Source organism: Bos indicus, chromosome 19 (genome assembly GCF_029378745.1).
Source record: "Bos indicus isolate NIAB-ARS_2022 breed Sahiwal x Tharparkar chromosome 19, NIAB-ARS_B.indTharparkar_mat_pri_1.0, whole genome shotgun sequence".
In the NCBI taxonomy this organism is placed as follows: Eukaryota; Metazoa; Chordata; class Mammalia; order Artiodactyla; family Bovidae; genus Bos; species Bos indicus.
In genome coordinates this window covers 43,669,154-43,682,008 of record NC_091778.1, presented here as the reverse complement: position 1 = coordinate 43,682,008, position 12,855 = coordinate 43,669,154, and the positions used below count along the sequence as shown (strand labels likewise).

At 47.6% G+C, this 12,855-nt stretch overlaps 1 protein-coding gene across 4 annotated transcripts in view; it reads left to right on the top strand.

The window, feature by feature from the left end:
- The window catches only part of STAT3 (signal transducer and activator of transcription 3), a 75,818-nt gene extending 62,965 nt beyond the window's left edge, over window positions 1–12,853 (top strand). Inside the window, exons 15-24 of one of the 4 annotated variants that reach the window (XM_019981285.2) lie at window positions 1,434–1,517; window positions 2,405–2,503; window positions 2,610–2,745; window positions 3,642–3,694; window positions 3,937–4,031; window positions 4,158–4,297; window positions 5,571–5,780; window positions 9,095–9,137; window positions 9,485–9,547; window positions 10,887–12,853. In XM_019981285.2, coding sequence (XP_019836844.1) covers window positions 1,434–1,517; window positions 2,405–2,503; window positions 2,610–2,745; window positions 3,642–3,694; window positions 3,937–4,031; window positions 4,158–4,297; window positions 5,571–5,780; window positions 9,095–9,137; window positions 9,485–9,509 — 885 coding nt within the window. In that variant the 3' untranslated portion in view covers window positions 9,510–9,547; window positions 10,887–12,853. Of the gene's footprint in view, window positions 1–1,433; window positions 1,518–2,404; window positions 2,504–2,609; window positions 2,746–3,641; window positions 3,695–3,936; window positions 4,032–4,157; window positions 4,298–5,570; window positions 5,784–9,094; window positions 9,138–9,434; window positions 9,548–10,886 lie in introns of all 4 variants that reach the window. The other 3 variants (XM_019981283.2, XM_019981284.2, XM_019981282.2) reach the window with 3 other exon arrangements.
- Window positions 12,854–12,855: the final 2 nt, after the last annotated feature.

Sequence of the window (12,855 nt, the reverse complement as noted above, 5' to 3'; positions counted from 1 at the left end):
GGGAATTCCTTGGTGATTCAGTGGTTAAGACTCCAGGCCTTCACTGCCATGGGCCTGGGTTCAATTCCTGGTTGGGAAACTAAGATTCCACAAACTATATGGCCCCCCAAAAAAGAATAAACTTTAAAAAAGAGAAAGTATATGTGACCAAGCACTGGTTTTAAATCTTTTTTATAAAATTGTGATACCCTATTCTTTTTCTGTTTGTCTCCTGAGCCGTTCTTACCCTCTTCTCTAGAATGTAGCAGGCCTTTTAAAAAAACAAACTGAATCTATAAGACTTGACAGCAGTTAAAGAGTGAGGTTGTTTCTATGCAGTGATATGGGAAGATGTATGTGGCATATTTATTGAGAAAAAAATACAAAGTAATTTGAGTAGTATACTAGTATAATTGTTTTAAAATTTACTGTTTTTTCTCCATTCATGTCTGCATTACAAAATTCTAGAGGAATGTCTACCAAATAGTGCTTATATATTTGTGCTGCTGTTCTCACCCAAAGCTACTCTATACTATCTCTGTAATATTTGCATTTAAAATTGAATGTGTATTTCTTTTGTTATGAGAGAACATTTTAAAATATGAGTTGGAATTTCTAATAATTCATTGACAGTTCTCATTCAAAATAGTCGCTATGTTGCTGGTGTATCAATTGTTATAATCACTTTGAAAAACAGTTGGGCATTATGAAAATAAATATACCCTATATACCAGCAGTGCCACTCTCGGGATTTAACAATAGAGAAATCTTTGCTCATAGGTTCCAGGAGACTGGCGCCAGGAGACATGCATTTCATGTCCCAACAGCCTAATTGTAAGGCCTAAATACAACCCATATGTCAACAGCACTAGAGTGGATAAATGATCTGTGGTATAGTCAGGTGATGGAATACTATACAGCTATGAAGATGTATAAATTGCAGGTATACACAATTACATAGGTGTGAAAAGCGAGTCACAGTATGAGATTCACAACCCCCACCCCAAATTAAACAACACATACATTGTTTAGAGATATAAATGCAGGAAAACCATAAAGAAGGGCTAGGAAATGACAAACTCAAAAGACAAAATAGCAGTCACTTCTGAGGTAGGAGGCTCAGGAATGGATGGAGTTGGGAAGGGCACCCGGAGAACCTCCATGGTGACGGTCTCTGCCTTACACTGAGGGGTGGGTACACAGGTGTTCAGTCTTTTGCCATTATGCTGTTCCCATTTTATCCATGACCAACTGGATCTCCATAGTATCATAATAAAGCCGATAAGAGGTCAGGTTGTAGATCAGAGCACTGGAGAGTCGTAGAGTTGGAAAGACCATGTGCTCCAGTTGTATCCATGGCCACCTGGTGCGTTGCGCTTCAGGATGGTGTAGTGATGGCTGTCAGGACTCAGTGCCATCCTCTCTGAGGAAGAGCATCCTTCTCATTCTCGTAGGCCTCCCTGATTGTGACCGAGGAGCTGCACCTGATCACCTTTGAGACTGAGGTGTATCACCAAGGCCTCAAGATTGACCTGGAGGTGAGTTCTGCACAGAACTGGGTAGAACCGCCTGCAGGATGATTCAGAATGGGGCTTCTTCTAGTCAGGGTTTTCACTCTAGAAGGTGGAATGATGACTCTTTACTCAGCACTGTGTTTACATTTGCTTCTTTTTCTCCAAAAATTTGTTAGTATCTTGCCTGAGTGCTTAGAAGATACATGTCTACTCAGGTTCCAGCGAACTTGATGTAAAAACTCGTATTTAGGAATTAATTATAGCCAACTTTATACAGTTTGGACAAAACAGTCTTTCAACCACCACCGTTTTTAGTATCCAAACAATCATGGCATTTACCTGCTCTTTCCCCAACTTTCTTGATTTTAAATTAAAGATACACCTGAAAAAGCAAGCACCCTAGTCTTTGATTCCTGGGACCTCTCTATTAAATGGGCAGATACAGCTTCAATGCAGCAATGCGGGAGACTTGGGTTCGACTTCCCTGGGTTGGAAAGATCCCCTGGAGAAGGGAAAGGCTACCCACTCCAGTATCCTGGCCTGGAGAATTCCACGGACTGTATAGGCCATGGGGTCGCAGAGTTGGACACAACTGAGCAACTTGCATTCTTTTCACAGCTTCAATTCGTGAAAGTCTTCCAAGTTTTATAAATGGGGAGTCCGTGGACTGTGAGTCCACTGTGAGGAGTCAGCTTTGTAAATTCCTGGTGATACTCAGACAGCCCCTGAGTTCAGCCTACTCTCCACGCTGGGTGTCGAGCTGACCGGGCCCCACAGCTTCCTGAGGGTTGGCAGCAAGTGTACTCCACGACCTCTCCTTTTATTCTGAACCCTGCGAGATGCGGGTGAAGAGGTTTCTGGAGCCTCAAGGGCCCTCTGCCTCCCCAGCTCATTCCCCGCTCCCTCCACAGACCCACTCCTTGCCAGTGGTGGTGATCTCCAACATCTGTCAGATGCCCAATGCCTGGGCGTCCATCCTATGGTACAACATGCTGACCAACAACCCCAAGGTGAGTTGGAGGCCCGGGTTCTCCGGAGGCTCCTTGGTGCCTCGGGGCTGCCGCCCAGCAGGCGCCACCCTCTCATCTAAAGGAGCAAATGTGTCATTTCCAATAGAACGTGAACTTTTTCACCAAACCCCCGATCGGAACGTGGGATCAAGTGGCCGAGGTGCTGAGCTGGCAGTTCTCCTCTACCACCAAGCGCGGGCTGAGCATCGAGCAGTTGACGACGCTGGCGGAGAAACTCTTAGGTCAGCCCTTGACCTCTTCTCCCTTTGCTGTCCTTGCAAAAGGAATCTGGCCCATGGGGTTGTTCGTTGAGGAAAGTTGACTGAGCAAGGCGCTGGGCAGAATACACGTGCTCCAGCAGGCCCTGAAATCGGGACGCAGAGGAGGTTTGCGCCTGTGATCACTTTTATGAGACGGGAGGCAGATTTCTTCTGTTGGTGGCTGTCTCCCTGGGTACTTTGTCCAGCCTTAGGAAAGTATTTTAAATGTATGTTCGAGCTAAAGGCTTGGCATCCCTGTCTGTTTTTTCAAGAAAATGTAGCTTGTTTTTAATTTTTTTTCCTGGAAGAAAAAAGTCTTAGAATGTTTTACGTGCCGTCTAGCTTTGTCCTGTGCTGCCATGAAACATGGGCTCTCCAGGTGCCTCAGTGGTAGAGAATCCACCTGCCAGTGCAGGAGACTTGGATTTGACCCTTGGGTCAGGAAGATCCCCTGGAGGAGGAAATGATAACCCACTCCAGTATTCTTGCCTGGGAAATCCCAAGGAGAGGAACTTGGTAGGGCTGCAGTCAGACATGACTAGAGGGACTGACCATGCATGACTAAACGTGACCCTGTAACTCAAGCTGTCAGCTTCTTAGTGTGTTCTGCTGATCCCCAGACTGCCACACGAGGCTAGAAAGGGCAGCAGGGACTTGATACATCACCCACCACCTCCGCTAAACAACAACTTAGGGGGCATCAAACGATGGGATTGGGTGGTGGGGAGGGGTGCGTATGTATGCACACAGGAGTGCCAACGTTCAAGTGCATGAAAACCAAGTTTCGGGGCGTGTTGTGGGACAACTGTCTGTCTGTCTGTTTGAAGAAAGATCTGGATTTAAAACTGCAAATTATATGACTTTTTTTTTTCTTTCAGGACCTGGTGTGAACTATTCAGGGTGTCAGATCACATGGGCTAAATTTTGCAAAGTAAGCCACCGTGTGAACTCCATCCATGAGGCTGCCTCATAGGAGGAGGAGGGGGCAGGGACACTTAGCTGTGGGGATGTCGTGGAGGGCAGTGGGCCTGAAGGCCCCGGACTCTTGGTCTGGCGGCCAAGATGACCTGCCTGAGGGTAGATGGGCTTGAGGATTTTGGTGGCACCTCACCCCCTTAAAGGAAGAGCCCAGGGAGGTGGGGGACTGACCTTTCCCATTACTCTTTTCTCCAGGAAAACATGGCTGGCAAGGGCTTCTCCTTCTGGGTCTGGCTGGACAACATCATTGACCTGGTGAAAAAGTACATCCTGGCCCTTTGGAACGAAGGGTAGGTTGGAACTCTTGTGTCTGACAGAACACACAGGGGTGACAAGTCGCCTACTCTCCCAGCAGGTTGGCTGCAACACAGAGGTCCCTCAGCCCCAACCTTGCTGTTGCTCCTCTCTGTCTCCAGGTATATAATGGGCTTCATCAGCAAGGAGAGGGAACGGGCCATCTTGAGCACTAAGCCCCCAGGTACCTTCCTGCTGAGATTCAGTGAAAGCAGCAAAGAAGGAGGCGTCACCTTCACCTGGGTGGAGAAGGACATCAGCGGTAAGCTTAGTGATTCCCCACCGCAACTTGTGGCCAGCACTGCTGTGGCTGGCCATGGCTGCTGCTAGTTTCAGGCACCTGCTGCCCCCTTGTGGGCAGGGATGGCCTCGCATTCTCCTGCCTCAGACTTGGAAGGTACCCGGTGATCATTTTTATGAGATGGGAAGACTTGGCTTCTCTAAATTCTTCCAGCTGGAGGATTGGTTTGCCAGTTTTATTTTGCTCCCTGCAAGGGGTTAATCAGTTCAGTCGCTCAGTCGTGTCCGACTCTTTGTGACCCTATGAGTCACAGCACGCCAGGCCTCCCTGTCATCACCAACTCCCAGAGTTCACTCAAACTCATGTCCATCGAGTCAGTGATGTCATCCAGCCATCTCATCCTCTGTCGTCCCCTTCTCCTCCTGCCCCCAATCCCTCCCAGCATCAGGGTCTTTTCCAATGAGTCAACTCTTTGCATGAGGTGGCCAAAGTAATGGAGTTTCAGCTTTAGCATCAGTCCTTCCAATGAACACCCAGGACTGATCTCCTTTAGGATGGACTGGTTGGACCTCCTTGCAGTCCAAGGGACTCTCAAGAGTCTTCTCCAATACCACAGTTCAAAAGTATCAATTCTTTGGCGCTCAGCTTTCTTCACAGTCCAACTCTCGCATCCATACATGACCACTGGAAAAACCATATCCTTGACTAGACGGACCTTTGTTGGCAAAGTAATGTCTCTGCTTTTGAATATGCTATCTAGGTTGGTCATAACTTTCCTTCCAAGGAGTAAGCGTCTTTTAATTTCATGGCTGCAGTCACCATCTGCAGTGATTTTGAGCCCCCCAAAATAAAGTCTGACACTGTTTCCACTGCTGCCCCATCTATTTGCCATGAAGTGATGGGACCGGATGCCATGATCTTAGTTTTCTGAATGTTGAGCTTTAAGCCAACTTTTTCACTCTCCTCTTTCACTTTCTTCAAGAGGCTAATATTTGCCTAGAAATTGGTAATTTTTTTTTTTGAAATTTGAAATTTAAATTGTATTCTTCATCTCCTTTCTTACCCACTCTGTTCATATATCTTATAAAAGTAATTATTCAACTATGTTACTTGTGGCCCAGCTGAATAGCTTCTCCCGAAGCCTGCTGAACATTTCCATAGTACCAGACGACTGGGCAGAATATTCAGGGTCTCGAACACTAGGTTGGCATAAGCCTTTCCCCCTCAAGGGAAAATCAATCAGGTAGTCTTCTCTAAGATCACCCGAGTCTTCTCTTTCTGTATCCCATGACAGGCAAGACCCAGATCCAGTCAGTGGAACCTTACACCAAGCAGCAGCTGAACAACATGTCATTTGCTGAAATAATCATGGGCTATAAGATCATGGATGCCACCAATATCCTGGTGTCTCCACTGGTCTATCTCTACCCCGACATTCCAAAGGAGGACGCGTTCGGAAAGTACTGTCGGCCGGAGAGCCAGGAGCATCCTGAAGCCGACCCAGGTAGTTGTTGATTTTCCGCAACAGCCACTTGGTTCTGGGGAGAAGTGGGAAATCGTAGGATCCTTGGGGGACAGGTAAGGTAAATGCCTGGAGAGCCTGGTGATCTGTTTTTTTCTTTCTTTCTTTTTAAGAAATTTTCTCTTTATAATTTTTATTTATTTATTTTTGTTTTTGGCTGTGCTGGGTCTTCATTGCCGTATGGGCTTTTCTGTAGTTGGGGCAAGCGGGGGCTATGCTCTACTTGCAGTGCGTGGGCTTCTCATTGCGGTGGCTTCTCTTGTTGCAGAGCTTGGGCTCTAGGCACAGACTTCAGTAGTTGCGGCAGGTGGGCTCAGTAGTTGCAGTTCCCAGGCTCTAGAGCCACAGGCTCAATGGTTGTGGCACACGGGCTTAGTTACTCCGAGGCATATGGAGTCTTCTCGGACCAGGGATCAAACCTGTGTCTCCTGCGTTGGCAGGCAAATTCTTTACCACCGAGATATCCAGGAAAGCCCAGTCTGGTGATCTTTATTCCTCTTTCTGGGAAAGAACTTAATAGTGAGTGCCTTTAGGGGCAATTGATGGGGTTAGAGAGAGGAGAGGAATCAGTCACCAGGCTCTGCCCCACTGGAGGCACCGGTCTAAAGGGGAAAACAGCTCACACATACCCAGACATACCTAAGACACTACGAAGAGAAACCGAGGGCGGAATTCTCTAGAAACAGGATGCCCAGCCAGCACAGCACTTCTTGCAAAGCATATGCTGGAAGGTTTGCGACTCAGACTTCAGTCTAGAGTGTTTCCTTTCCCCATCATTGAACAATGTAAGCAGCCCAAGTGGGATGAAGAAAGGCTTTCTGGAGGAAATGAGTGTTAGGCACGCTGGAACATGGTTTAAGAGAGATTCTCAGGAGAGTGGAGATTGAAGGGGAAGACGGTAACTGGTGGGAGGGGCCTAGGCTTGGTGCTTTGAATGTGCAGCTACTGAAACTCAGATGTTTTTTTAGTGTACTCGAGCCCATGTGCTTATGTAAGTTACACATACATTTTTTCATACTAAACTCTCGCTCTCTGGTGCCATCACCCGCATGGAGGCTGGAGCCTTCTAGCCTGTTCCCATGGGCGTTTGAGGCTCAGACTCGTGGTTCTCTGGCCAGATCCTGAGGAGGAGACTGTTATTTGCCATCCTTTGTTTTTATTGAACTTTCTTTAATCATAGAGCCAGCAAGGGCTTAAAGTGATCCTTTTGAGTTAGCCTCCCTACCCTAACTGCTTTGGGAAAAAACCTGTGTTTTGAACAAATAGTTCCCCCACACAAACCCACCACTGCCTTCACACTCTTTTCACAGTAATTCCCTGTGAGGGATTTCTGGGGGCGAGCAGATTGAGACTTGGAAGAGGGAGTTGGGGCTCACTGGCAATTGACTTTCCTTTCTCCTTTGTTCTGGGTTGAGTCTTGGTCACACTCTAGGCGAGCATAACTCTCATTTCCTGTCTGCTACTTATCTCTCTTTCCACGTTGTGCTTCGGTTGGTAGATCTGTTTATCAGCCCCCGTCACACTGCCCTGTTCCTTCTGCGGAAGGCAATTAGGTCCAAGTGCTGGGCCCTCGACTCATTTCGCCGTCAAGGTCCAAGTTCCTTGTGTGAGGCTGCACCCTCCCTCACGGCTCCTGTGTGAGCAGGAGGCCAGGCCTTTTCCTGCCTGGGGACTCAGTGTTTCCTCAGGGGCAAGACGCCAGTCATGAGATAGAACTAATTACTCAAGAGCTTTGTCTGTCTCCTGGGGCAGCAGGAGCCTGGTGATGGCATCAGGGGGTGTGGGGGAGGCCGGTGGGCGACCTGTGGGTTCCTCCAGAGTGGAGCAGCTGACCGTTTCCTCTCTGTTCCCATCCTGAAGGTTTTATTGTCTCTTGGAGATGGCTTATCTTCCCAGGACTCTTCCCTCCTCCTTTCTTAGAAGCTCACATTACTTCCTCATGGCTTGAGGGAAAAACTCCTCTGTAGAAATGACAGATCTCTTATCTTACAAATTAGATGAAGCACATTTACAACCTTGCACAGAGCCATAAATCAACTTCTAATCATTCTCCTTTGCTTCTACTGTGGCATCTCAGAGCTGTTTTTCTCAGCAACATTGATCACTTAGGAGAATTCAAACCCTTTTGTGTCTGGGAGTCAGCTGGAGTCAGCTCCCCTCAAGCCTGGGCCCAAATGGATTTATAAGATAGCAGAACCCTGCCTTGGTAGCTTCTTTGGATTCTGTACTGAGTTAATCTAGTTCTTGGCCCCAGATAAACTCTGATGGCAGTGCCCTTTCTCCAGTTGTCACCATTCTTTCTGGTCTCTCAGTTTCTCTGTGAGCCCCAAGCTTTCCAGTCATGCTTTTCCTGACCCACCTCACCCTTCCTAAGCGGTCTGTTCACCGGAATCCCCCAAATTCCATGCCAGTGTCTCTGGGGCCCCTTGACCTCTTGGTATAAGCATTTAGCAGTTAAAATTCTTAAATCTTCATGTTTCTAACTATAGAAGAAGAATCACAAATGACAAAGATGGGCCCCTCCATCCTCCGCCTCCCTCTTATTTTATTATCTTGTAAATATAGTTGATTTAAAAAAATTTTTTTAAATTAACTTTTGGGGGCCACCCCACACCGTATGTGGGATTTTAGTTGCCTGATTAGGGATGGAACCCAAACTCGCTGCACTGGAAGCGTGTTTTGAAGATGTAACGAGGCCCCAGCCTCCTATCTCCCAGTCCAAAGCCAGTTGTACTACACCGGAGACATTCTCCCCATGGAGAGGCTCTTCTCTGTGATGTAGTTATCTAATGGGGGTTACTAATATCCTCACTGAAGGATGTAACAGGCAGATCAGTGCTAATGGGAACAGAAGATGTCACCCTCAGCTTTGGAACTGCATTAGCCACTTCTGTGTTTTCATAAAGACCCCGTGACTTCGGTGTCTGAGCAGGACGAGGTGCCCGATCTAAGAGATACAACCAGGCCAGGTTACAATCCTCAGTCCGCATACAAGCAGTGAAACTCTTCACCCTCATCTAGGGGAAGAATGAACACCAGGCTGGCACTTGTCTGAGCTCAAGTGAGTCTGCTGAAAAGCTTTGGGGAAAGAACTGAGCTTCCAGCTGCAAGCGCTGGAACGTCAGAGTCTATAGTGGAGGGGAGGGCAGCCCAGTGGGGGATGGAGGTTCCTTCAGACCGTCTCTGCTCAGGGATCGAGTGAGCTTCACATCGGCCCTGGGGAGGCAGCCAGCTTCCCCCTTCCGGTACCCAGAGTGGGAATCACAGTCGCTAAGGCAGAGTTGTCTTCTCCCCAGGTGCTGCCCCGTACCTGAAGACCAAGTTCATCTGTGTGACACCGTAAGTGGCTTCCCTCCCCGATTTTGCCTCCATCTCTAATGTCCTCAGTTATCCCTGGGAACAGGACAGTGGGTGAGAATTCTCTTGTGAAGCAGGGTTGGAGCCCTCTGAGTATGTTTGGTACTCATTTAAACTCACAGTGACCTCGTGTGTTTAAAAAGCTTGAGCTTTTATTTTTTTTCTGTTGGAGACCAGAGTTTGATGGCTTGTGTGTGTGTGTTTTGTTCTTTTTTTTTTCCTCCATTGTGTCTTGTCAACCCGACCCTTCCCCCTCCTGCTGCTCCCCCTTTCCTACAGAACGACCTGCAGCAATACCATTGACCTGCCGATGTCCCCCCGCACTTTAGATTCATTGATGCAGTTTGGAAATAATGGTGAAGCTGCTGAACCCTCAGCAGGAGGGCAGTTTGGTGAGTATCCGGTTGCTGGACTGTCCCCCTGAGCTGATGCTCCCGTGTATAGAACCAACCAAGGGGCACCCAAATGGGCAGAAGGAGTTCTTGAGCAGCACTTTCCTATAGAAATGCACTCCCCGTGCCAGTGTAAATTTTCTAGGAGCCAGGTTAAAAAAATCAGTGAAAAGGAACAGGTGAGGTTAATTTTACAAATGTATTTTCTTTAGCCCAACAAATCCGAAACAGTAGCATTTCTGTGTATTAGAAAAATAGGAATGTACGACATCCCCGGTGGTCAGGGGTTAGGACTCCGAGCTTCCAGTGCGGGAGCCTGGGTTCGACCGCTGGTCGGGGAACTAAGATCCCGCAAGCCAGTTGGCTCCCATAATATTAAAAAACAAAAAAAAACAGTATGTATATTATGATTAAAACATTAAAAGTATACAGATACAACTACCATGTGACCCAGCAATCCCCCTGCTGGACACGTACCCTGCTGCTGCTGCTGTTGCTAAGTCGCTTTAGTCATGTCTGACTCTGTGTGACCCCATAGACGGCAGCCCACCAGGCTCCGCCGTCCCTGGGATTCTCCAGGCAAGAACACTGGAGTGGGTTGCCACTGCCTTCCCGCATATACCCTGAGAAAACCATAATTGAAAAAGACACATGTACCCCAGTGTTTGTAGCAGCACTGTTTACAATAGCCAGGACATGGAAGCAACCTAGATGTCCGTAAGCATTTGAATAGATAAAGAAGTTGTGGTGTGTACATAGGTACATACATATATATGTGTATGCAGTGGACTCACCCATAAAAAGAACTCATCTGAGTCAATTCTAGTGAGGTAGATAAATCTAGAGCCTGTTATACAGAGTGAAGAAAGTCAGAGAAAAACAAGTTTCGTATATTACCATGAACATAATTTCATATACATGGAATCTAGAAAAACAGTACTAATGAACCTATTTGCAGGGCAGACATACAGAACAGATTTTGGACACAGCGGGGGAAGGAGAGGGTGGGATGAACTGAGAGAGCAGCATTGCCATACATCCTTTACCACGTGTAAAGTAGATAGCCGGTGGGCAGCTGTTGTATGGGCACAGGGAACTGAGTCTGGAGCTCTGCGACAGCCTAGAGGGGTGGGTGCCCTTTCAGAAGGCAAGACCCCATAGGGAGGAGAGAGAATGTGAATTCTCTACCCCTTCTTGATGACTGAGGGGCAGGGGCAGGAGACTGGATGGCAGTGGTGGTCTGAGCCCCGTGCCCCAGAAAGCTAGGGCTGTGTGTCCTGCCTGCTGTGGGGCCCAGGCAATTGAACTGGCTCTCCCCGTGTGTGTCCCCTTCTTCCAGAGTCCCTCACGTTCGACATGGAGCTGACCTCGGAGTGCGCTACCTCCCCCATGTGAGGAGCCGAGGACGGAGGCTGCAGAGAGATGACGGATGCGCCAACCCATGTCCCACCAGCCCTTACACAGCCTAAGCCCAGATCAACTCAGCTCCCAGCTTTGCGGTTCCAGATTTTTTTTTTTTTTTTTTTTCATCTCTCACTTTAGCTATCTCTGAGCAATCTGGGCACTTTTTTAAAATAGAGAAATGAATGAATGTGGGTGATATGCTTTTATCTACATGCAAATAAGAATACACGCTCCACACCTGAGATCAGGGGATGTGGAAGGGGCGGCGAGAGGGAGAAAGAGGAAACATCTTTTTTTGCCCTCCTCCCCCGCCCCCCGGCCCCTTTCTCAGCAGCTTGTTGTCGTTGTGAGTCAAGTGCCTCCTGGTGCCAGCTGCATCCTTCTGCCTATTCTGTAAGCTGATGCCATGGGCAGCCTCTCGCCTCATCCTCCCGGCACCACACTTTCAACCTTGCTAACGTCCAGATAGATGCTAGGACTTTCAAAGCCCCTAGGTTTATTTTTAATCTTCAGTAATTTTTTTTAAGGGCAAAAGACACTGACTGTATTGGCATAGCTTCCTCTGTATTTAAGAAAACTCAGTTAATTTCCTCCTTGGTGCTTCAGGTATTCAGCTTTCTTCAGGCCGATAATTTATATAACCCCTGACATGAATTTTAGATCCAACCCTTAAAAGATATCTTCTGAAGATGCCTTTGGTTTGAAATAGGAAGGTTGAAGGAGACCCTAAGTATTTTAGGATTTTTTTTTTAATAAAGTTTTTATTTCCCCCTTTAGCATGTTGGCCTGTTTGTAGGTAAGGCTGGGCAGAGGGGCATTTACAACCTGATCTCTCTTTCTCCCTGGGCTTCTCCTGTTGCCAAGCTTGGGTGGGTGTCTTAGAAGGGACAGGACAATTCTTCCTATTCCCATCGACCTGAGCCCCTCTGCTGGGTGGCTCCTTCCAGTGTCTAAAGGTCCCTTGTCCTGTTTGCTTTACGCACCTGGTCTTGGGACCTTTTCAGATAAGAGGGAGACACAGGTTGAACACGAGTCAGACTACAGACCCCCAGTCGAGGGTCTAGTTGAGCTCAGGGAATACAGTTCTTATCCCAGTTCCTTGGAGATTTCCTGCTGCACCTGTAATCATTTCACTCTGTCAAGCCAGGGGCAAAGGCTTAGTGATAAGCTCGGGGTCTGTCTGTTGTGTGAGGGAATGTACACTCCCACCTCCCCCCAGCACTGGTGACTGTCTTCCCCCTGTAGAGGCCCCACAATTAGGCAGAACAACTGCATGTACTGTGCATCTCAGAACATAGGTAGCATGTGGGATGGTCTCTGATACGGGGCCTCTCAGACCCAGAAGCACGGCTAGATTGGGTCGGCTACAGCCATCTTGTCTCAGTTGACCAGAGTTTCTAGGGATGCTTTGCGTTACACCCAAATTCGCCAATTTTTGAAGGGGATAAGACCTCTCCAAGACAAACAGGGGTTGACAGGTAATGCAGAGAGATTCCCCTCCAACTCTCTAGATGGAAATAAGCTTAACATGAGGGACCTGGGGCAAGAATCCTGGCTTTGCTGGAGCAGAAATCGTAAAATCCGTGGCTCTTAGGTCGTATGAGTATCTGGTTTTAACCCTGATATTAGCAAAAGCCCTGAGAGGAGCTGAGACCCTCCCTTAAAGAACCTGCCTGCATTCTCTCTGCCAGCCCCCTGTCTAGCCAAGGGATTCCCAAGGATGCCTAACCTACCCACAGGGTGGTTTGTGAGATGCTGTCCTGGCCACTGCATTCAAATTCCAATGTATACTTACTTAATAGTGTAAAAATTTATATTATTATGTTGTGGGTTTTTTTTTTTTTTTTTTTGTATATTGCTGTATCTACTTTAACTTTCAGAAATAAAAGTTATAACCCTCCCGT